This window comes from Nicotiana tabacum, chromosome 8 (assembly GCF_000715075.1).
Source record: "Nicotiana tabacum cultivar K326 chromosome 8, ASM71507v2, whole genome shotgun sequence".
NCBI classification, from domain to species: Eukaryota; Viridiplantae; Streptophyta; class Magnoliopsida; order Solanales; family Solanaceae; genus Nicotiana; species Nicotiana tabacum.
Window position 1 is genome coordinate 174,678,820 of NC_134087.1, and position 26,149 is coordinate 174,704,968.

The 26,149-nt window shown below is 39.0% G+C and overlaps 1 protein-coding gene across 2 annotated transcripts; it reads right to left on the reverse strand.

Moving 5' to 3' along the window:
- Positions 1 to 5,166: 5,166 nt before the first annotated feature.
- Positions 5,167 to 25,380, reverse strand: LOC107823234 (protein SEEDLING PLASTID DEVELOPMENT 1). 2 transcript variants are annotated; one of them, XM_075219892.1, is made up of 10 exons: positions 24,870 to 25,380; positions 18,691 to 18,905; positions 17,374 to 17,524; positions 16,902 to 17,093; positions 15,912 to 16,074; positions 15,564 to 15,796; positions 15,360 to 15,446; positions 14,480 to 14,656; positions 14,194 to 14,316; positions 5,167 to 5,639 (listed from the first exon to the last, which is right to left on the reverse strand). In XM_075219892.1, exons 1-10 carry the CDS (start codon positions 25,272 to 25,274, stop codon positions 5,331 to 5,333), a joined length of 2,055 nt encoding a protein of 684 aa, XP_075075993.1. In that variant the 5' UTR covers positions 25,275 to 25,380; the 3' UTR covers positions 5,167 to 5,330. The 2 variants fall into 2 exon arrangements, with proteins under 2 accessions (XP_075075993.1, XP_075075994.1); XM_075219893.1 differs by lacking the exon at positions 15,360 to 15,446 and having other exon boundaries at positions 24,870 to 25,378.
- Positions 25,381 to 26,149: the final 769 nt, after the last annotated feature.

Sequence of the window (26,149 nt, forward strand, 5' to 3'; positions counted from 1 at the left end):
AGAAATTTGAAATTAAATTTGATTAGAACACGATAGTATCGGGCCGTATTTTGGTTCCGACACCCGGTACAGGTCTTATATATGGTTTAAGTCATTTCTGTAAAGTTTGGTTAAAAACGGACGTCATTTGACGTGATTCGGACCTAAATTGCTAAATTTGATACTCGATGAAGTTTGAGAAAACGTTTTTTTATTTTGAGGCTTAATTCATTGTTATTGAGGTTATTTTGGCAATTTAATTGCACGGATTAGTTCGTATGATGTTGTTGAGTTAGTATGTGTGCTTGGTTTGGAGTTCCGAGGGCTCGGGTGAGTTTCGGGTAGTCTTCAAGATGTTTTACGCTTAAAACCAGAAAAAAAATTGCAGGTCTCTGAACCCCACCAGTGCGGTCTGCTGTCGGTTGCATGCGGAGCGCAGTGGAGACCTGTACGACTGCGGTCCATTTCATGCGGTCCGCACAGGATACTGGACCGCAGCACTTCAGAAAGGCCTGTGCGGCCGCGGTCCATTTTGTGCGGTCCGCACAGGGGGTCTGAGAGGGGTATAAATAGATGGGATTTTTAGTCATTTTTCATTTTTCAAAACCCCAAAAACATATGAGGCAATTTTTCAAACAACATTTCTTCTCCAAATCAATTGTAAGTCATTTTTAACTAGTTTTCTTCAATCATTAACATCTTTTAACATGATTTCAACTTCAAATCAATGATTTAATGGGGGAAATTGGGTGTTTTGAGTAGAACCTAGGTTTTTTTTTCAAAAATTGGGGATTTGGACCTCGAGTTAAGGTCTAATTTCAAAACAAATCATATATTTGGGTTCGTGGGGAATGCGTAATCGGGTTTTGGTTCGAACCTCGGTTTTTGACCATGTGGGCCCGGGGGCGATTTTTGACTTTTTGGGTAAAACTTTGGAAAACTCATTTTCATGCATTGGAGTTAATTCATTTAGCGTTTATTGATGTAATTAAGTAATTTGTGACTAGATATAAGCGAATTGGCGGTGGAATCAAGGGGTAAAGCTATAATTGAAGCTTGAGTTGTGTTCGAGGCATCGAGGTAAGTGTTTGGTCTAACCTTAGCTTAAGGGATTAGGAGTTGTGTCCTATATGCTATTTGTTTCTTGTTGAGTACGACGTATAGGCATGGTGACGAGTATCTATGCGTTGGTGTTAAGCATGATCGTGAGTCTTATCTTGTGATTTTCATGATCTCGTTGTATTATTCATGCCTTGGTGAAGATTTCTATTTGTTGTGTAAAGTTGTGGAAAGAGTTGTGACCTATGAACATTGAGGAGCGTTGGCTCCAGTTGTATAACGAATTGTGAAAGTATAAGTGATAATCAAAACTCTAGAACATAGGCTCGAGTTGTGAAGTGAATTGTGAAGTAAAAGTGAGAAAGAGAAGAGATCATTGTGTTGCCCCCTTGCCGGGCTATTGTTGAGTTGAGGTTTCCTTGCATTGTGTTCTTAATTGATACTACGGATGTTTAGGTTGATGATTCTTCGTGTTAGGTGTTGTAACAAGTTTGGTTATAGCTGAGTAGTTAGGTGTTGTAACAAGTTTAGTTATAGCTAAGGTAGTTAGATGTTGAAACTAGTTGAGTTATAGTTGAGGTAGTTAGATGTTGAAACAAGTTTTGGTTAGGGCTGTTTCTCCCTTGTCGGGACGTATATACTTGTACTGTTGAGTTCCCTTGTCGGGATAGTGTAGTCTATTGTTGATCCCTTGCTGGGATGGTTAATTATGATTATTGTGGACTGTATATTTGGAACGGGTTACGCGCCGCAACATTATTAGATATTATATTGGATCGGGTTGCACGCCGCAACAGCTATATATGTGGATCGGGTTGCACGCCGCAACAGCTATATATGTGGATTGGGTTGCACGCCGCAACAATGTTAAATGATAAGGGATCGGGTTGCGCGCCACAACAGTATTGTTATTGTATTGATTGTAGACGTCGAGTTTTTCTCCATACTTTATTAAGTTTCTGATATAATTGATATGTTTCCCGAAGCATGTTTCCTCCTCCCTTTAAAACTGTTGTTACCTGTTTATATCTCTGCTGTATATTATATAGCTGCACAGGTTTATCTAGAGTCTGGTCCTAGCCTCGTTACTACCTCGCCGGGGTAGGTCAGACACTTACCAGCACATGGGGTCGGTTGTGCTGATACTACACTCTGCACTCTGTGCAGATACCGGAGCGGCACTTGATCAGTAGCAGTAGCTCGGGAGCCATCTTTCAGTCCACCGAGACATCGAGGTAGCCTCGCAGGCGTCCGCTGGCCCGGCGTCTCCTCTATCTTATTATATATTCTGTTATCTCAAGTATTCGAGACAAACACTGTTATATTTCTTTCAAACGGTTGTATTTAGTACTCTTAGTAGTCCGTGGATGTTGTGACACCAGGTTCTGGGTAGAGGCATGTATTGACTTTCGAAACATTCTGGTTTTATATTTATTTAAGACTACCGCTTAAATCTCATATTTCGCTGTTATTTAACTGTTTATTTCCTTGTTAATATAATTGGTAAGAAGTTTTAAAATAAAGGAGCTAATGATTTCTAAGTTCGTGGCTTGCCTAGCTTCTACGAGTAGGCGTCATTACGACTCTCGAGGATGAGAATTCCAGATCGTGACAGGCGCAATGAAACTGAACATATATATCCATAGCACCAACGCGACCTATGTTTGGATGTATATATATCATGCGTGTAATTCCAATACCCAAACTTAATTAAGATTAGGCACACGAGGATCTTGATTCACAAAAGAGCATAAGACAGGGGAATCTTGGCTTACCTAATTGTCGAATAAAATAACTGTGAAAAGTTGTGTTAGAATGACCTTTCAGGACCTTAACAGGGGAAAGTGAAGGTTTAAATCCGTACAATTGAATCAATTACCGCAATAATAAACTCAGTGTAATCTTACACAGTAGGGTCTGGGGAGAATAGTATATACGCAAATCTTGTCCTATTTTGTGGAGGTAGAGAAACTGATTTTGATAGACACTCGACTCAGAAAAAGCATAGTCATAACATAATTAAAAAAACATACAGTCACGAGGAAGCCATGAAAAAAGACACAGTAACAAAAAGCAATAAACAACATGATAACAAGAAAACCAGACAATTCCTCTCTTACGCCTAACTAACCATGTGTTGATTAGCACGAATTTGAATATCCATTGGTACAATATAATTAGCACCAGGTTATGACTAGTGACGTTGCTAAAAGAATTCAACTGCGCAGAAAATATACTGCACACAATCAGCAGAAAGAAAGGTGCATAGAATATTCAACTTTAGTTTTACTTTATATTTTTGAGATCAAATGGTGTGTAAAAGTAGAAGGAAAATGGATTTAGAAAGTTCGTTTTAAACAAGTGTACGTGTCACTAGTTGTACTACTTTTAGTATTGTCTTATTTGAACCCCTAGCTAGTCAATTAAATATTATGAAATTTAGGACTATATCTGGTTGCCTATATATAGTTCAAACGTTGCAGCACAATATATCTCCCTACATTTCATGCAATAATATTACAACTTAAGTCTAATTTCAAGAATGGCTAGTTTAAGATTTTGTTTCTGTTTCGTTCTTATCTTGATTTCATGTATATGCTCCGAAAGTCGCCCTCTCGAGCCATTTTCAACAAGGAGGAGGAATACATTAATGGAGACCGCTCAGGAAATTTTGAGGGAAAGATTGCAGAGAAAAGATGCATTTAAGTATCATGTAAACCGGTTTAGTCCCGGCGGACCTGACCCTAAGCATCATTAGGGTACTAGTCTTCAATTTTGAGGAGTCATCGTGTTTAGTGGCGGGTCCTGGATTTAGAAGTGAATTTTGAGGTGAAGATGTGGGTTTAAAAGGCTTTTCCCGTTTCAATTTACGTCACAATGTTTGAACATGCACGGAGTGCCTTTAAGAAATAAAAAAAGATTTTTGAAGTTTTTGATTATGAACATGCCATAATATTTCTGTGGTTATAAGACTTTTGAAACTTGAGATATTAAACGTTCCAATATTTGTGTAGTTTTAAAACTTTTGATTATAGATCAAACAAAAGGTTTAAGTTCAATCCATTCCATATTTTTTAAAAAAAGTTAGTCATTTTTATATATAAAAAGTTGTCATTCTTTTTGAACGAATTAAAAAAAATGGTCCCAAATAAACTTGAACTGGTGAAGTATATTTTTAGCCAACTTTATACTTATTTTTCTATACATAAGGTTCTAGTCAAAAGTTGCAATTCGAGTATATCCGTTAAAAAATCTAATTCTTGAAAAAGTTCCTGAAGAGACATGTAGAGAAAGCACAGTATTCAAGAATAGGAAAGGAATGTGTAATATGAATGACCACAGTGCTCCTCAACATGGATTAAGATTTACTTGCATTCCTTTTCCATTTTAAGTCCTATAGTGATGTTGTGATTGAGACATGAAGTCATTATCGGATGATAATTATTTAAGAATAATAATATCTCTTTATACATTTCTTATGTCACACATCTCAGTATCCAATCATTTTGCCTCTTCAGCAATTGGCAGACCAATTGAGAGGTACTACGTACATGCTTGAAGGTATAGGTGAATTAACACAGCTATAAAAAAAAAAAAAAATTGGCTGAAGCATATATAATATTGTGGAAAATATTTAGGATAGCCTTTGTTTTATTGAGAACCAACATATACCGTTTATTTGAATTATCACTTAATTACACAGCAAACTTAAACGAAAGGTTCATTGAATTATCACCAACCATGCTACAACTTCATTATGTTCGCTTCTTCCTGCAAAGGTTTCATTACTTGATCTGGAAATATTGGCTTTATAATAAAATTAAATCTTGAGTTTCATAAGAGCTGAGTTTTTGAAAGTTCATTCATCCATTTAAGCCTGTCTAGGAACGCGTGGATCATGGAACCTAGCTTAGGAACCTTTTGATCCTTTCAACAATGTGATTATTCTTCATATTCAGGAGCTTACGCAATATCGTGAAACAAGTCCAACTAAAGAAGCAGATGAAGCATCGGTCTAAGATAATAACCATATCTATATGGAAGGGCAGCTCTGTTGATATACATCTTGAGTTTCATAAAGTAGAAGCTTGAGAATTCGAACAATTTGAGGGCCATAATAAAAAATATCAGAATCCAAACCCAAATATGTAGGTAACCATTTGTATTTATACCCAATAGATTCAGAATATGCTCAATAGATGTTGAGGGATGCACTATGTAAGGTGTGCTGGATAGTAAGACATTTCTGCTCTGCTAGAGACAAACTGCTTTAAAACAAAACAATCTATTTTCTATTCAGGTAGTAGAGGTAATCTGTCCAACGTATAGGCAGATCCATTTGATTCAGCATTCGGCCTCAATAATTCATCAACTTCGCTCTCATCATCAACTCCTTCACTATCCCGACTGTCTTCGTCAGATGCACCGGAGAAAGGGAGAATTCGAAGCCTTACATCCGTCCCTGCTCCAATTCGCTCTGATTTTAGCTTGTACTTCCTAATAAGATCCTTCTGAAGCAATATAATATTTGATGGCCTAGGGAGTAGCTCAACTTGTTCCCCTTTTGGAATTACTACACGCTCCATGGCTATTCTAGCCTCCTGCAAAATCCACACACGGCTTTGAAATTGTGAGAATGCATGGAAGAAAAATATTATTGATTAATATTCTATGTTACAATGAGCCCTATTTATATGTATTCATAACACATAACATACTCCTATTACATAAGGGACTAGGACTAATTACATATATTCACATAACTATTCTAACACTCCCCCTCAAGCCGGTGCATATAAATTATATGTACCGAGCTTGTTACATATGTAGTTAATACGAGGACCAGTGAGGAACTTGGTGAAAATATCTGCAAGCTGATCATTCGATTTCATAAATTTTGTAGCAATATCTCCCGAGAGTATCTTTTCTCTAACAAAGTGACAGTCAATCTCAATGTATTTAGTTCTCTCATGGAACACTGAATTTGACGCAATATGAAGAGCAGCTTGATTATCACACACAAGTCCCATCTGACTAATCTCACCAAATTTCAACTCCTTGAGCAACTGTTTGATCCAAATTAGTTCACATGTCGCCATAGTCATTGCTCGATATTCTGCTTCTGCACTAGACCGAGCAACTACATTTTGTTTTTTGCTCTTCCAAGACACCAAATTTCCTCCTACTAAGACACAATATTCAGACGTAGAACGTCTATCAGAAGGTGATCCTGCCCAATCAGCATTTGAGTAACCAACGATCTGCTCATGGCCTCGATCCTCAAACAATAAACCTTTGCCTGAAGCTGATTTTATATATCAAAGAATACGAACAGCTACATCGCAATGACTATCACAGGGAGAATCCATAAACTGACTCACAACACTCAAAGGAAAGAAAATGTTAGGTCTAGTCACTGTGAGGTTATTTAATTTACCAACCAACCGTCTATATCTTGCAGGATCGCTAAGAGGCTCCCCTTGTTCTGGCAGAAGTTTAGAATTCGGATCCATCAGAGTGTCAACAGGTCTACAACCTGTCATCCCTGTCTCTTCAAGAATATCTAAGACGGCATACTTTCGTTGTGAGATCACAATACCTGAGCTAGACTGAGCGACCTCAATACCCAGAAAATATTTTAATTTGCCCGGATCCTTGGTCTGAAAGTGCTGAAAGAGATGTTGCTTCAATTTACTAATATCATAATGGCGATTAGGATTAAGTGTGGACCGAATACCTTTTTGTAGTGCAATCGGTTGACTAAGAGGAGACAAGTCCGCAGTATTAGCAAGGTCAGGTGCAGGACGTGAATCAGCTGGGCCTGATGTTGGGCGCAGACAACGATGATAAGTCAGGAGTGGTGGAGCTGTAGAAGGTTGAACTGGATTAGGTGGTGGCACTGGAGTTATAGTTGGTGGAACTGCACTAGGTGGTGGCACTGGAGCTATAGGTGGGGAGCTGCAACTGGAGCTATGGAGGAAGATGAATGGGAGATAGGGACTGAATCTCCAAAAGACGGAACTGGTAACACCTCAAAAATATCTAAGTGATTACCTGGACATGTGAAGTATGATTGGGTTTCAAAGAAGGTGACATCAGCAGACATAAGATACCGCTGGAGGTCAGGAGAATAGCATCGATATCCCTTTTGCGTTCTCGAGTAACCCAGAAATACGCACTTAAGAGTACGAGAAGCTAACTTATCTTTTCCTGGAGTAAGGTTATGAACAAAACACATACTCCCAAAGATACGGGGTGGAAGAGAGAACAAAGGTAAGTGGAGAAACAGGACAGAGAATGGAACTTGATTCTGGATAGCTGAAGAGATACGATTAATAAGATAGCAAGATGTAAGAATTGCACCTCCCCAAAAACGCAGCGGAACATGAGATTGTATGAGTAGGGTACGAGCAGTTTCAATAAGATGTTTATTCTTTCTTACAGGTACCCCATTTTGTTGGGATGTGTACGGACAAAATGTTTGATGAATAATCCCATGTGAGTTCATAAACTGCTGAAATGGGGAAGACAAATACTCTAGGGCATTATCACTACAAAATGTGCGGATAGAAACCCCAAATTGATTTTGAATTTCAGCATGGAAGGTCTGAAAAATAGAAAACAACTCAGATCAATTTTTCATCAAAAATATTCAAGTGCACCTTGAATAATCATCAATGAAACTGATAAAGTAGCGGAATCCCAAGGTAGAACTGCCCCGACTAGGGTGACTCTGCTCGATTATCAAGACGCCACGAGAAATGGGAGCAGGTATGCTTACTGAGCTGACATGACTCACACTCTAGAGTGGTCAAGTGAGATAAGCTAGGTACCATTTTCTGAAGTTTTGACAAACTGGGATGTCCCAACCGTTTATGTAATAAATCTGGTGAATCAGTAACAAGACAATTTATTGAAGGAAGACAAGATGCGAGTCCATGTGAATTTGCAAGGATAAGGTAATAAAGTCCATCTGATTCATGTCCGGTACCAATGATCCGCCATGTACTGCATTCCAGAAATATGATCAGATGCACCTGAATCAATGACCCAAGACTCAAAGGTTGAAGATTGGGAGACACAAGTCATGCTACTATCTGTTTGAACAACGAAAGTTATCCCTGAAGATGTCTGTTTACATGCTTTATACTGAAGGAACTCCATATAATCGGGTATAGAAACCATCTGAATTGCATTGGATCCAGTGGATTGTGAGTCAAAAACTTGTGATACGAATGCCATTGTAATGTTTACGCCGGAAAAAAAAACAGATTTTTTTAAATTACTATTCATGCCGGAAAAATATAAAAGTGGTCGGAATTTGATTTGAACTAGATGGGTAGGCTCGAAATTGTGAGGATAGCAAGTTGTCCTGAAAGAGTTTCGCGAAGAAGTGGTCGGAAAGTGGCCCACGCACCGACGCGTAGGTCAGAACCTTTGCCGGAAAATTTCTATTGCCGGCGCGTGGCAGCTTTACTGCTAGAGAAATTTTAACGGGTTGGTCGTTGAGGGGTGATCTACCTCGTGATGGTGTTAGTTTTTGCACAACACCGACAGAAAATGACTTTCACGTAGACAGGCCTTAGGTCACCGGAAAAATTGCACGATGACTAAGTTGCTTCTTCCCGGTTAATGTCGGAATGACGCACAACGATGTTTTCTTACTAACGCTCCGATACCATGTGAAAATATACGGGAGAAAAATATTACTCCTTTCGTTTCATATTAGATGAGGTAGTTTGACTCGGCAAGGAGTTTAAGAAAAAAGAAGAAGACTTTTGAAACTTGTGGTCTTAAAAGCTTAAGGGGTAAAAGATTTGTGGGGCCATGACATTTGTGTGGCTATTAAAGCTTCTCATTAAGGGTAAATGAGTAAAATAAAGAGTTTAAAGTTGAATTATTTCCAAATTTAGAAATGTGTCATTTGTTTTAGAACAGACTAAAAAGGAAAGTACCTCATCTAATATGAAACAGAGGGAGTATTGATTAATATTCTATGTTACAATGAGCCCTATTTATATGTATTCATAACACATAACCTACTCCTATTACATAAGGGACTAGGACTAATTGTTTTAATCAAAAGGGAGAGAACTCCCGTATACAAGAGGTATACCAAAAAGTAGAGAATTTACATCAGAATATGATTCTCTACAAAAGACGCTCAATCTCCTATACAAGAGCTATATGAGTGCACCAAAAAGCGATCAAAGATAAAAGACTATTCTTAAGATGTGAAAAAGAGACTCAATCCCCTCAAAAGCTCTCCTATTTCTCTCCCCCCAAACTATCCATATGAGTGCTAACGGGGCAAACTTTCACGCCTTTTGCTTTCTTCTACAAAAACCGGCTCAGCTATATAACATTTCCTTTACAGAACTTGGCATCACCCATTGAACGCCAAAAAGATTCAAGATTGCCCTCAACAAAACCGAGGACACATGGCAATGCAACAAAAGATGATCAACTTCTTCCCCTGAGCTTTTACACATGTAGCACCAACTAACAAGTGTAACTCTCTTTCGCAGATTTTCAGTAGTCAAAATCACTCCCCTCGCCGCTAGCCATGCAAAAAAGCACACCTTCGTGGGCGCCTTAGGAATCCAGATCGAGGAGTATGGAAAAGTGGCCTCCTCTCTCACCAACATGCTCTGGTAAAAGGACTTTACGGTGAACAAACCATCGTCACTCAAACTCCAACTCCAAGAATCACGAGATGGCTAGGGTGTCTTGCCTATATAGCAGTGTCAACAAATCTTGGAGCTCTGCAATCTCCCAATCTTGCATATTCCTTCTAAATGAGAGGTCTCATACTATCCCTCTTTCATGCTCCTTACGAATCTGTTGAACCATCAATTCCTTCTGGTTTGAAACTCTGAAGACGTGGGGAGAGAGACCTTCAGAATATCCTCTCCACACCACCTATGATTCCAAAAGTTGTTTCTCCTTCCATCTCCCACCCACAAGTGATGTTGCCACTGAAGGCTTCCCAATTCTTCATGATGCTCCTCCACATGCCACACCCGAAAAGTGTTGTGATTGTCTTAGTCCTCCAACCCCCTCCCGTGGAATCGTACTTTTCTACTATGACCTCCCTACATAGAGCATGTTCTTCTACCCCGAATCTCCACAGTCACTTCCCCAACAAAGCTCTGTTGAATACCGTAAGACCTTTTACTCCAAGTCCACCCTACTTCTTTGGGGAAGTGACTGTCTGCCAATTCACCAGATGAAACTTTCTAGTTCCATCCGCCGTATCCCAAAGAAAATTACTTTGAAGCCGCTCCAGTTTTTCTGTGATGCTCACGGGAGCTTGCAACAAAAACAAGTAATAGGTGGGCATACTTGATAAAATGCTTTTAATAAGCATTTCCTTACCGCCTTTAGACAAGTACCGTTTCTGCCAGCCCGCTAATCTTTTTCAACCCTTAGTCCTTATGCGAAGCGCCCAATGGGAGACCTAGGTAAGTAGTGGAAAAGGAGCCCACCTTACATCTGAGAACATAAGACAAAGCATCAATGTTAGCAACCTCACCTACCGGGAAAATCTCACACTTGCCGAGGTTGATTTTGAGTCCTGATACTATCTGAAACCACTAGAAGACTTGCTTCAGGCAAGTCAACTGATCCATATCGACATCACAGAAAACCAGGGTGCTATCCGCAAAGAGCAAATGAGAGACTCTTTGGGCACTGAGTACCCCGATCGGAGCTGAGAATCCTCTCGAGAAGCCACCGCCCGCCGCACGGTCCATCATTTTACTCAGAGCATCCATCACTAGAATGAATAGCATGAGGGATAGGGGGTCCCCTTGCCTGAGACCCCTGGAGCTGCCAAAGAAACCACACGGGCTACCATTAACTAGGACAGAGAATCTGACTGAGGAAATGCAAAACTTGATCCATCCCCTCCATCTTGCCCCAAAACCCCATCCGCATCATAATGAAATCCAGGAACTCCCAATTGACATGGTCGAAAGCCTTTTCAAGGTCCAACTTGCATAGTAAGCCGGGTTCTCTATTTTTCCTTTAGGAGTCTATAAGTTCATTTGTCATCAAAGCAGCATCCAGGATCTGCCTACCTTCCACAAACGCATTCTGGTGCGACCCTTCCGGCACCTAAAGTTCTTATTGCTAGCAATGCTATGGTCTTGTATTCTTCTGGTAGGGGCAAGAAAAAGGTACATATAGAAGATGTATGTCCAATTTCGTCACGGATTGGAGGAGGGGATATGTCCTTCTGGATGGAGGATAAACTATTAAACTTCGGGAAGTTTTTAGGTGTTTCTTTTGAAGGGAAGGAAGATAATGTGCTAGAACTGTTGAGGGAGATTGGGCAACAGTCTTTCTATGATGGTGTAGGGAGGGAGTTGGGCCAAGGTGTTAAGCAAACTAACTTAGGGGATGTAGTGGTGTACCAGAGAAGGGGTCGGGTATGTGACAAGAAGGAAGGGAGCTCGGCTAGGGGATGGGGAAAAGGGGGATATTGTTACTTATGGAAGTTAAGATTCTTTTATGGAATGTGAGGGGGATGAATGACCCAAACAAAAGGGTCACCATCAAAGTGGGAGTTAGAGGGTGGGGTGCTAACCTAGTTTGTTTTCAAGAGACAAAAATGGAGGTTTTGTCGGATGTGATTGTGACGAGTGTTTGGGAGGTAGTTGGGTAAAATATGACTGGATTCTAATAGTGGGAAGTGTTGGGGGCATTCTTCTTATGTGGGATGATAGAAGCTTGAAGGTAAAGGAGATTAAGAATGGAGTTTTTTCTTTAGCAGCATTTATCAAAGATAGGGTGAGTGGGGTGGAGTGGGGATTTGGGGAGTGTACGGACCGGTAGGAGAAGGGTCCAAGGTATTTTTCTGGGAAGAACTGGCCAATGTGATGGGGGAATGGGATATTCCATGGGTTCTAGGGGGAGACTTTAACACTATTAGATTTCCGGAGGAGAGATTAGGGTGTAGTCTGATTTTGAGGGCCATAGAGGAGTTTTCTGACTTCATCAATGACCACTTTCTCATTGATCTTACTCTGTCAGGGGAAAGGTTTACTTGAGCCAGGGCAGAGGATTCCAACTCAAGGTCTAGACTTGATAGATTTCTGATATCGCCCTCCTGGGATGAGCTGGTGCCGAATGTGCTGCAGATTCCTTCACCTAGGCGGACTTCAGATCATTTGTCTATCTTGCTAGACGGATGCAGAGGGAGGGGGGTGCGTGCTCCCTTCCGATTCGAGAACATGTGGTTGAAAGTGCCAAGATTTGGTGACAAAATGAAAGAACGGTGGACAAGTTACGGGGTACCAGGGACACCTTCATTCCGTCTTTCGAAGAAACTTAAATTGCTCAAGGGAAATATTATTAGGTGGAATAAGGAGGTTTTTGGGAGGGTAGAGGTTAAAATGAGGGAACTTATGCATGAATTGGGGGAATTAAATAGAGGGAAAGGGGCGAGGGAGTTAGATGAATCTGAGAAAGCGAGATTGGGGGAGGTTAAGAGGGAATTAGTCGAGTTAGCAATAGCTCAAGAGACTAGTTGGCGGCAAAAATCGAGGGCGTTCTGGTTAAAGGAGGGGGATTCGAATACCAAGTTTTTCCATAGGGTGGCGGTTGCAAATCGAAGGAGAAACTTCATAGAGTCCTTAGTTGTGGATGAGGTTTTATGAGAACTTATACAAAGAGGAAGTTAGTTGGAGGCCGGCTTTGAGGGGAATAGAGTTCAACCACATAGGGGAGGGTGACAGTGAGTGACTAGAAAGGGCTTTCGAGGAGGAAGAGGTGCACGAGGCTGTGTCAAGTTGTGCTGGTGATAAGGCCCCCGGGCCTGATGGTTTCTCCTTGGCCTTCTTCCAGCTCTGTTGGGATACCATCAAGGGAAAGTTGATGGAAGCCATTGAATACTTCCATGTGAATGGTGTTTTCGAGAGAAGCATCAATACTTATTTTATTACTATTGTGCCTAAGAAAGAAGGTGCATCTTGTATCAGAGACTACAGGCCTATTAGTCTTGTGGGGAGCATTTACAAGATTATTTCTAGGACTAATTACATATATTCACATAACTATTCTAACAGAAATAACTCCGGTAATGAAATTATTGGTTGATTTATCTGACAACATAGATAACTATTCAGGACAGATGGGAATTATCAACAGAAGATTATTCAAATACAGTGCTGGATCCATCAGGATAGCAACCACTCTTTTCCCTTCTTCGCTGATAAGTTCTTTTTCTTTTTCTGCTTTGTTCTTCTGTTTATTTGGTTGAGCTAATGAATATCAGTTCAATTTCGATTCAAGCAATAATTATAATGAACTAACATTACATGTAGACACTATCCTCAAGCCCCACACCCATTTACGACTACATCCAGAAGCATTACAAGTTAGTTTTAACTGTAATGAAGTTCTAGTAACTAGAGTGCAAAATGTGGATGGTGACGAACTCCATTTCCTAATAAAAGAAAGGGCCTTTGCAGTTCAGGTAGTTAATTCTTTTTTTGGAAGAGTATTAGCAAGTTGATACTTTTTCAATCTGTTGGCTAATTAAGCTTGTCTAATTTGCAAAGAGAATTCCTCTGGAAAATTGACAGTGTAAGCAACCCATGACCTTAATTTGAATGCTCACACTCCTTCAGCATTCTGCATTAGATTCTAGCTAGTAGGATAACATATTTTTTGACTACTACCTTCAGATGAGACCTTAGCAAGAAGACACTTCACACAAACATTTAAAACATTAGTCTGGAATGAAAACTTCATCTCGTTTCCGTTTCAAGTAGCAGTTAGTTTGAAATGAAAACATAGACTTTTTTCCATAAAAAATAATGAAAACACAGACTTGGTTAATCTCAAGTTGAAGTTCACTTTATCTTTTGTTTCATTGCAAACATCAAATGTCCTTACACAGCATGAGAAGATGGTGCAGTAGATATGTTACAGGCAAACGACACCAATGATTTCATTGGAACCTCCATGTTTTCCAGATAGTGAAAATTAGCATTTCATCATAAAGTGAAAAGCCAACTTAAGAGTAGTCATCACTCCACTTTATCATGCAATGCCCATTATCATATTGGTGGAGATTAGCAGCTAGAGTTTTCAAAACTGTTTTTTCCCGAAAAAAGTACTAGAAAAAAGAATACAAGGGGAAATTACCTCCAATGCATCAATCTTTTCAGAGTCATTCGTCTTAGCTTCAGATTCGAGAAACTCAAAGCCATCAGCAAAATCAACTATTAATGCCTGTATGGCCTTTGTTAACTGCGTTGAGGAGCTTGTCTGCAAAAGAAAAAGATACTTTCATATAAAGGGCACAATGATAGTGAATTTGAACTCTGAAGAGACAACAGATAACGCATGAAACAACTCATCTTGTTTTTCCCTTCTTTCTTCGGAACTTTCATTCAGTGAATAGATATTGCAAGTTCTCTCTAACAAATACCTTTGTCATATAAATAGGAATGCCGTGAGATTTTGCAGCTGCTTGAATCCGAGAGTTTTTCTTAAGCTTGGACTGCAGAGCAAGTAACACATCCGCTTCGCTGATATTATCAGTAAACTCAATGGCGTCATCGATGTTTAACTGTTTTATCCCTTGTATCACACTTGCCTCTGAGATCTACAATACCTGCTCAAGTATGAGTTCCACGAGAAGTTTTCATATAGAAGCTGAAGGAAGCTTTTTCACAGTTTTTCCTCTCTTCTGTTATTTTTCCCCCCATAAGAATCTCTTATTCCATGCCTTACTTTCCCTCATAGAACTTAAGAATCTTACAGCATAAAAAAAAAAGAGCTTTCTAATGAGACTTGTGCCACTATCTTTGCCCCGCATGCTGATCAGACTAACTCAAATACTTCAATAAATGACATAATTTTTTTTCTTTAATACGTGTAAATGATATAAAATTTGAAAGAGGAAGCTCTACAATTTTAAAACTAATCTTTTACAATTACTTTAATGAGTGACATCTTAAGGAGCTTTGCAAAGAAGAATCTCCCCTCTTTTCCACCTATACAAGGAGTGACGAGACTCTGCCAGCAACTATTTGTTAAGAAGTGATGAACACGAAGTTCTTTTTGCCAGGAATTTTTTAATAAAAATATTTGATGGGCTTGAATCTGGATAGTCAGCCAAAAGACAAAATCATTCCTGCTCGATGCATCTACTCTTCATTTTTGGGGCCACCAAGCACTTTCCCCAGAGGAAGGGGGATATGTGGGACCTTAACATGAGAACAGAGGCAATTAAGCATACTGGAGATGTTATCAAATTAGGTTTATCAGCAAATTAAATAACAATAATATGCTAATGCAGAACCAACATGTACTAGGAGGTAATTCAACTCTTTTGGAAATTGATTCTCTTCTAAAGGCCTTTTAACCATTTGACTACAAGCTCGGCAGTAAATCTGAAATAAGAGAACAGATTCTGAGACTGAGATTTTAGTTATTACCAAATTTATACATATTCAGAGTTATGACGTCATTCTTTTTTCCTTGGGAGCAAGTGAATCGTAATATCTTACCCCATATAGAAAAATGCAAAGGGCATTCTCACTTTCACCGGACCCTCCTTCCATGCTTGAATCTGTTTCTGAGATGAGCTCAGTAGAACCAGGTACACCTCCATTCATCTGGATAATATCTTCAACCAAAACTTCATTTCTCTCATCAAATGGTGCTTGGGTGGATGAACTTTTCCTTGTTTCATCTTGTGATCCTGGATTTATCTTGCGTGTTTCATATCTTGGGTAACGGCCTTCTCAACATGACATTAAAACCATGGCAGACAACATCCAATTAGCATTCCGAAATTATTTATCAGCAACTTATTTTGTTAGGACATAGGAGATGAGGGAGGACTAGAAAAAGACCTGCAAGAATTGCATCTACTGTTGCTTCTAAATCAGGGTGAACTCTCAGTTCTGCCTTGGAGATTATCTCAACCCCACAGCTAAAAGCTGATGGACCCTTCCTCTCCAGCACACTTTTCTGAACGCCTCTCCTGCTTGCCTCTTCATCGCCAAGTGTTACACTCTGATAAAGAAATAAATGAATGCAACTATTTTACAAACCTGAAAAGAGCAGCTTCTAAATCGTCCAATAGTGCATGAGAGAGTAGAGAATCACGCCATCTCGTTAATGGTATGATGGCATCATTTGGAATAATAGAGTTAGACCTGGTGTCATCTTTTGAAACCAACTTTTCCACTAGATTCCAAAGTTCTATTGCTTTAGTATGTGATACTGAAATAAACTATTAACACTACACCTTCCCCATCAATAAAAGATACAGACAATCACCATAGCAAGGTAGATGCCCTTAAGCATTATTGTTTTTTATCTTCAGTTTCTCGCTTATTCTTGTTTCTTCATCCTCAGGCACCACTCACGATGCAATTGCATAGAAAATGTAGAGAATACATTGGTTCACTTTTTTTCTTTCTTGGATAACGAAATACATTGGTGCAGTTTATTGCAGTGATTTAAGTTTTCTTTTGTTTTACTCACCCTCCGTGCACCGCTCATGTTGCAGTTGCATAGACAATGTAGAGAATGCATTGGTTCACCTTATTGCAGTGATATTATTTTTGCACACTACTCATGAGATATAGAAAGGGGAAAAAGTAACATCTGATACGACTATGAACAGTTGGATGCCCCTAGACATCTGACTAGCTTCTTTGGAAATAGACGTTCTATTATCTACTACTGTGAAGTAACAAGAGAAGTTTCATTGAGAAATTGACATGGTTATCCATGCATAATATAACAGCATTTTTTCATCATTTACTAAGCATCAGCCCCAATGTTAAAATGTACAACTGACTATGGAAAAGGTTTATCTGTTAAACAATAACTACCTGTACTCCTCCAACCAGCATCTCCAAAGCAGGATTCATCACTAAATTATCTATTGTTACACCATGAGCAGTTGCAACTAACTGAATTCCTCGTTGTGCAATGGTGCTGGCAGCCATTGCCTCAAGTTTAGTACCAATCTCATCGATTACAATCACTTGTGGCATATGATTTTCCACTGCTTCTATCAGCACCTACAAAAATATATAAATAACAATCCTCATTGATCGATGATCACTTGGCTCACATTTGGAGCCACTCATTTAACGGAAGGCCAGATCCACCCAAAGCACACACCAGGTGTATCCTCAGGAAAGTGGTTCATCTAGGAAATGTTGTTCTAATTTTGCTTCCATCAATGTGGTAAGATGGAATTCCTCATCCAACAATAAATTACAGCGGTCGCGGCAACACAGCTTTTCAAAAAATAATTTTTTTTCATCTTGCTAACTGAGTGAAAGATCAAGCTCCTACCTCGTGTTGCACGTCAGAGTGTGGAACTTGCATCCGGCGAGCATTACCTATTCCTGCATGAGGTATATCACCATCCCCACCAATTTCATTAGAGGTGTCAACAATCATTACGCGCTTCCCATAATCATTTGCAAGCATCCTGGCTATGTCCCTAGGAGATAAAAAAGGAATCCTTATATACTCGTCTGCAGAATCTCATGGAAATAGTTTGATAGTGACAGTAGGTGCAACATGCACAATTGCAGTACATGTTATAACTGCAGGATTTTGTACATGTATCTGAGTCCAAAGAGAAATGAGAGGAGAAAGCATGCAAGACGGCACGGGTGTGAGGATACAATGATAATAACATTCAGACAGCTGAATCCTTGACAGAATGTTTGACAGCCTTCCATCACATTTTTGAGAAAGAAATGTGGGACGATGAGGAAGAAATACAAGAAAAAACACAATTCAAAAGCAACATTCATAATACACAACTAAGCATTCCCTGAATAAGAGATGTTCACAAATGCACTCATTTGAAGAAAATGCAAACAGATGGATAAGATATGCATAATAACTGGTAATGGCTCTTTATGCAAGACCCCCAACTAAGAGCGGATTTCATAAATTTTCTCAGAACTTCATCTCCACATCATTCCATTGAACTACAGTATAAACAAAGAGAATGTGTCTAGACGAGTTTCAGACATAAAACTCTAGCCGGATATGCCCACAAAGACTTCAGGAAAAAAATGCAGAAAAAAGAAGAGTTGAAGAAGTAAAAAGAATCACACTGTGAGGAAACTAGAAGATATGTAATACTATTATCAGCTGCTTTTTAAGGACCACCATGCAGTATTCACAAAGTGCAAAAAAAGTGTTTTGTTCCACCAACAAGAAAATTTCACACACAGGATTGGCAAAGACCTGATATAAAATCAACAATCAAGCTATTCACTGGTTTCAAGCTACACATGCACACAATGGGAAAGCACTGCCTGTTTCCAACCTTGAATGAGATAGGAAGCAGCTGTGTGGCATCACTCGCAAAAAGATGTAAGCAAGTTTGATTTGGAATTGGACATATTCGAAGAATGATTTCTGTTTGCCTTTGTTATTAGGTATCACTTCCTCCTATTCTCAAAATTGAGGCAAAATGTGAAGCAATACGAAATTACTTTCTTTCCAATGTCACGATCAGATATGTTATGGAAATGATTAACATTAAGGAGGAGGAGAATCAAGGTTAAACAGCAGGAATGTTTCTCTGGTTCATGTCATTGCGCATAAAAAATCAAATGGCATAAGATGAGCGCAAATACGAAGTTCAACCTGATAATAGTTGTTTTTCCAACTCCAGGTGGACCAATGAGCAGCAGAGAAGCACCATCTTTAACTAGATCTCGCAACGAGTTGGCACTTCCAGATAATGCACGGCCAACTCGACAAGTTAAACCAATAATTGCACCTTTCCGGTTTCTAATAGCACTAATTCGGTGTAAAGTTCTGCTAATGCCAGCTCTATTATCAACTGCAAAGTCACCAACCTGTAATATGAGAAACCATCAAATACAGTACAAACCAATTGTTACTTGTACTACCTTTCGCCTTGGAACTAGATGAATTGTTATCAACAACTATGCTAAGTACATTTCGTTGAAAGAAAAGGGTCATAGTTACTACTGAGTCTGCAACTAAATTACTAAAATAGCTGCTTCAATTAGGGTATAAAAGAATGTCTGAGTCTTTGAGCATATAATTAAGATACCAAACTTAAAAAAGTAACTTATTAAAACAATCAGGCAAAATATCAATGTTTCCACTCAAACGAAGGTTCAATATATGGAGAGGCAAATCCAGGATTTGGACATTGCGGGTGCCACAATACTTTGAACATAGACGTGTTACTATTTATACGGTCCAAATAAAGTAATATTAGTCGATTTGATCAACTTTGGGTTTTTTCGACCCTCATTGTTTTTGTCCTACGATTTATACGGACAAATCAATTAAAGGAAAAAATATAATAATTATGAAAACTTGGAAGAAGGAAACTAAATTTTTTTAACTTTATATTATATATATTCCCGGATTAATCAACTGGATTCAATTAGCCTCACGACATAATTACAGTGAGGCTTGAGCTAGTGGCAAACGCTAGTTTGATAGTTAAATAGTAGTAAATAGCCCTAATCCCATATGTATTAGGAGTAGGACATGTATTATATATATAGGGCTCATTGTATCATTGTCAATATATTAATCAAGAATATTTTCTCCCGTGCTTTCTCACATGGTATCAGAGCTTTGGTGAGAATAGATCGTTGTGCGTCATTCCAGCAACACCCGGGAAGAAAGAACTTAGTCACCGTGAGATTTTCCGGTGACCTAAGTTACTATTTGCATCAAAGTCACTAATTATCAGTGTTGTGCAAAATCCAACACCACCAAAAGGTCCCCAAGAGATAGGCGACCAAACCCCAGAAAAAAACCACCTGAAAACACTCACCCACGCGCCCTCACACGCCTGCAGGAGTTCTACCGCTGGCGGCGCGTCTGTCCCACGCGCCGGCGCGTGAGGGCTGTTCCGGCCAGAATTTCAAAAAGTTTCTTTTGGGCAGTGTAATCGTCTTGCTTTTCCGAGCCTACCCATCAAGTTTACATCAGATTCCGACGACTTTTTTATTTTCCGGCGAGCTACAATGTTTCCGGTGAACAGTAACAGTGAAACAGTGATTTCCAAACAATTTTCTGACCTTTTTCGGCGTGAACATTATAATGTCATTCTCATTAGAAGCCTTAGACTCACAATTCACTGGATCGAATGCATTAAATCCAATCCAAATGGTTTCTTTACCGGATTATATTGAGTTCCTTCAGTACAAAGCACGTAAACAGACATCTTCAAGATTAGCCTCCGTTGTTCCAACAAATAGTAGCATGACTTGTGTCTCCCAATCTTCACCTTCTGGGTCTTGGGTCATTGATTCAGGTGCATATGATCATATTTCTGGTAACAAATCTTTTTTCACTAGTATTTCATATTTTCAATCTCTTCAAACAGCCACAATGGCCAATGGGTCTCAAGCCATGACAACTGCAATAGATCAAGCAAGTCCACTTCCTTCCTTACCTTTAGACTCAATTCTTTATGTTCTTGGTAGTCCTTTTAATCTCATAGTCGTTAGGCGCTTAGCCAAATCACTTAAATATGTTGTTTTATTTCTTGATGACCTTGCTTTTATACAGGAACGTAGTACAGGGCGGATCATTGGTACCGGACGTGAATCAGATGGACTTTATTACCTTATCCTTGCAAAATCACATGGACTCGCATCTTGTCTTCCTCCAATAACTTGTCCCGTTACTGATTCACCAGATTTATTACATAAACGGTTAGGACATCCCAGTTTGTCAAAACTTCATAAAATGGTACCTGGCTTATCTCACTTGTCCATTCTAGAGTGTGAGTCGTGTCAGCTCGGTAAGCATACCCGCTCTCATTTCCCGCGACGTCTTGATAATCGAGCAGAGTCACCTCTTACTTTAGTACATTCAGATGTTTGGGGTCCTAGTCGGGTTAGTTCTACCTTAGAATTCCGCTACTTTGTTAGTTTCATTGATGATTATTCTAGGTGCACTTGGATATTTTTGATGAAAAATCGATCTAAGTTGTTTTCTATTTTCCAGACCTTCCACGCTGAAATTCAAAATCAATTTGGGGTTTCTATCCGCACATTTCGTAGTGATAATGCCCGAGAGTATTTGTCTTCCCCATTTCAGCAGTTTATGAACTCCCATGGGATTATTCATCAAACATCTTGTCCGTACACATCCTAACAAAATGGGGTAGCTGAAAGAAAGAATAGACATCTTATTGAAACTGCTCGTACCCTATTCATACAATCTCATGTTCCGCTGCGTTTTTGGGAGATGCAGTTCTTACATCTTGTTATCTTATTAATCGTATGCCATCTTCAGCTATCCAAAATCAAGTTACATTCTCTGTCCTGTTTCCCCACTTACCTTTGTTCTCTCTTCCACCCCGTGTCTTTGGGAGTACGTGCTTTGTTCATGACCTTACTCTAGGAAAAGATAAGTTAGCTCCTCGTGCTCTTAAGTGCATATTTCTGGATTACTCGAGAACGCAAAAGGGATATCGATGTTATTCTCCTGACCTTCAGCGATTTCTTATGTCTGCTGATGTTACCTTCTTTGAAACCCAATCATACTTCACAGGTTTAGTTAATCACTTAGATATTTCTGAGGTGTTACCCGTTCCTTCTTTTGGAGATTCAGTCCCTCTCTCCCATTCATCTTCCTCCATAGCTCCACCGCCTACAATTCCAGTTGCAGCTCCACCACCTATAGCTCCAGTGTCACCACCGAGTCCAGTGCCACCACCTAGTCCAGTTCCACCAACTATAGCTCCAGTGCCACCACCTAGTCCAGTTCAACCAACTATAGCTCCAGTGCCACCACCTAGTCCAGTTCAACCTTCTACAGCTCCACCACTCCTAACGTATCATCGTCGTCCGCCCCCAGCATCAGGCCTAGCTGATTCACGTCCTGCACCTGACCCTGCTAATACTGCGGACTTGTCTCCTCTTAATCAACCGATTGCACTACGAAAAGGTATACGGTCCACACTTAATCCTAATCCTCATTATGTCGGTTTAAGTTACCAGCGTCTCTCATCATCCCATTGTGCATTTGTGTCATCTTTGTCCTCTGATTCCATCCCTAAGTCTACAGGTGAAGCACTGCCTCATCCCGGATGGCGACGGGCTATGATTGACGAAATGTCTGCTTTACATACGAGTGGTACTTCGGAGCTTGTTCCTCTTCCTTCGGGTAAATCGACTATTGGTTGTCGTTGGGTGTATGCAGTCAAAGTTGGTCCAGATGGCCAGGTTGATCGACAAAAGGCTCATCTTGTTGCCAAAGGATATACTCAGATATTTGGACTCGATTACAGTGATACTTTCTCTCCCGTGGCTAAAATTGCATCAGTCCGCCTTTTTCTATCCATGGTTGTTGTTCGCCATTGGCCTCTCTATCAGTTGGACATTAAGAATGTTTTTCTTCACGGTGACCTTGAGGATGACGTTTATATGGAGCAACCACCTGGTTTTGTTGCTCAGGGGGAGTCTAGTGGCCTTGTATGTCGGTTGCGCCGGTCCCTCTATGGTCTAAATCAGTCTCCTCGAGCCTAGTTTGGTAAGTTCAGCACAGTTATTCAGGAGTTTGGCATGACTCATAGTGAAGCTGATCACTCTGTATTTTATCGACATTCTGCTTCAAATCTCTGTATTTATCTGGTCGTTTATGTAGACGATATTGTTATTACCGGCAATGATCAGGATGGTATTAGTAAGTTGAAGCAACATCTCTTTCAGCACTTTCAGACTAAGGATATGGGCAGATTAAAGTATTTTCTAGGTATTGAAGTCGCTCAGTCTAGCTCAGGTATTGTGATCTCACAACGGAAGTATGCCTTAGATATTCTTGAGGAGACAGGAATGACAAGTTATAGACCTGTTGACACTATGATGGATCCGAATTCTAAACTTCTACCAGGACAGGGGGAGCCTCTTAGCGGTCCTGCAAGATATAGGCAGTTGGTTGGTAAATTAAATTACCTCACAGTGACTAGACCTGACATTTCCTTTCCTTTGAGTATTGTGAGTCAGTTTATGAATTCTCCCTGTGATAGTCATTGGGATGCAGTTGTCCGCATTCTTCGGTATATAAAATCAGCTCCAGGTAAAGGTTTATTGTTTGAGGATCGAGGCCATGAGCAGATCGTTGGATACTTAGATGCTGATTGGGCAGGATCACCTTCTAATAGACATTCTACGTCTGGATATTGTGTCTTAGTAGGAGGAAATTTGGTGTTTTTGAAGAGCAAGAAACAGAATGTGGTTGCTCGGTCTAGTGCAGAAGTAGAATATCGAGCAATGGCTATGGCCACATGTGAGCTAATTTGGATCAAACAGTTGCTCAAGGAGTTGAAATTTGGTAACATTAGTCAGATGGGACTTGTGTGTGATAATCAAGATGCTCTTCATATTGCTTCAAATCCAGTGTTCCATGAGAGAACTAAACACATCGAGATTGATTGTCACTTTGTTAGAGAAAAGATACTCTTGAGAGATATTGCTACAAAATTTGTGAAGTCGAATGATCAGCTTGCTGATATTTTCACCAAGTCCCTCACTTGTCCTCGTATATGTTATATATGTAACAAGCTCGATACATATGATTTATATGCACCAGCTTGAGGGGGAGTGTTAGTTTGATAATTAAATAGCAGTAAATAACCCTAATCTCATATGTATTAGGAGTAGGACATGTATTATATATATAGGGCTCATTGTATCATTGTCAATATATTAATCAAGAATATTTTCTCCCGTGCTTTCTCACAGACCCAAAACACGAAGTTTCTTCGCAAAATGTTGATTGACTTTTTTTATCCTTCAAAAGTTTTATATTGGATAAAATTATCATTATTTTTTAATAATTTAAAAATGAATTAAAATTATGGTTATTTATTTGAGGTACATAGAAGGTTCTAATATTTAGGACGTTAATTTCAAATAAGATTTTACCTTATATAAATTATTTACTTTTAAACTATGTAACATAACTATAATACCTTTCATGTTAATTTTCCTAATATTTACGTTAATCCTAAGAGAACAGAATGAAAGTGACAACAAAAAATATGAATTACAAATACATAGCCAAATTACAAATAGCAGGCTCTAAAATTTAGGTTTGGGCAAATCTCACGTTGTTTAGGAAACTTATTAATTGATTTTAAACCCTCAAAGTCAACGAAAAAAGAGTCTTAAAAATAGACATTAGGTATAATTTTTAAAAAGTCCTAGACATGCAGCAAGCCAAAACATCTGAAAAATGCTACAAGCAAGGTTTGATCTCTCGTCAATTGCCATCAAGGAGAAAACTTTGCGCCTCAACCACTAGCACCTTGCCACTGCTATTTATCCATACATACATACATACACACACACACACACACACATATATATATATATATATATATATATAGAATTTCTACCGAAGCTTGCGGGTGGCGTACCACCCCCTCGGACCTCAATAGATCCGCCCCTGAGTATATGTGTGTGCACACATGCACCAAAGGTATTTGAACTTTATTGGTCGGTATTTGAACTTTAGTGGTTCAAATTCGGGATTTAATCACAACTCATTTGATTACTGGGTTCGAAATCAGTTATTTGTACTTAGTTAGTGAAGTTTTTACCACATATACATACTTATATATATATATATATATATATACACACGCACTTAATCATAAGTTTCATTGTGTGTGCGTGTGTGTGTGAAGCTCATCAGGGTTGGCCTGCCCTAATCAGAATCAATGCCTTCCTAATTCAATTGAAGCCATAGTTGCAATTTTAAATCAGTTACTGGTACTGTAGCATGCAAGTAGCAGTAATTTATATTTGTTTGATTTTGACCTTGGATATAGCATGTTGAAGATCATCTAGGGTTATTGGATGATCGGACAAGATAAAATCGCCGGAGGGGAAGCGAGCAAGTGGCTTACGACCCAAGTCCATAACCACTTCAATTAAGTAGCAAAACTCTGGATGTTCGCTAACGCTCCGCCGCATCTCCTCCGGTAATAGTGTCAGTAATCGACCCAATTCCACCTCAAACTCATCACCAATCAAAGAAGTAGAAGATGGCAAAGATGCAGATAAGCTCAAGAACGAGGGTTTGCTCTGTAATTTTATGGGTAATACGGTAAAGGGTGAAAAATGGAGGAATTGAAATGGGAGTTTGGGAGTTTGATTTTGGGAGTGAAAATGGAATTGTGGTTTTGGTGAAGAAGAGGAATGGAGTAAAGCAAAAGAGAGCATTGCTGCTTTCTTGGCGCTAAATTTGGCATTGGGATTTGGGTGTTTGAAGTTTTGACTTCTCCTACTAGTATGTGTTTCAGAAATTCAAGAGGTTTGACATAATTGAGCGGTTTAGCTTTGCTTATCCACTTTTCGTTTTTACTTTTTTTTTAATATATATATTTGGTTATTACTTATTGCAAATTGAATAATTTTGTAAAAGATATTTTTTTAGAAAATGTTACTATTCAGTATTTGGTTGGATTCTGAAAAACATTTTTTAAAATGATACTTTACAAATTAATAATACGATTAGTGAATCTGATAGTATTTTGATAAAAATTTTAGTGATTGTTTTTTAAGAGATTATTAAGATAGTTGCCAAGCAAATTGAATTCCGCCTAAAGGCACAAAAAACAATTATTTTCCTCATTTGGTAGTTTTTTTGGTTGTTTGGAATTTATCGTGACGGTCACGGACCCGTTTGGCCATAGATTTTGTCAAAATAAATTTGATTTTATTTGGCAAACACATATTTGGCCATAGATTTTGCCTACATTTTGGCAAAATCCCAAATCCCAAAACCAGCTCAATAGCTAGTTTTGGGCCAAAAATATCACTATTATATTTTTTTTTAAAATTGCACCAAACTTTTGTATTTTATAAAAGAGCCCACCATTTATTATTTTGTAACAATATTGCTTCGTTTTCTCGGTCATCAGATAGTGTATCATGTAGTTCATTATAAAATTAATAATTTTGTATCAAATTTATTTATGTTCAGGATTATGGTTTGCGATAATATAATGAATATTATTGATAATGGTATTGTTGGGTATTTGTGATAGTTTTTAGAACTTGTGGGTATAAGTCATGTTTCATATTTTTCCAAAATA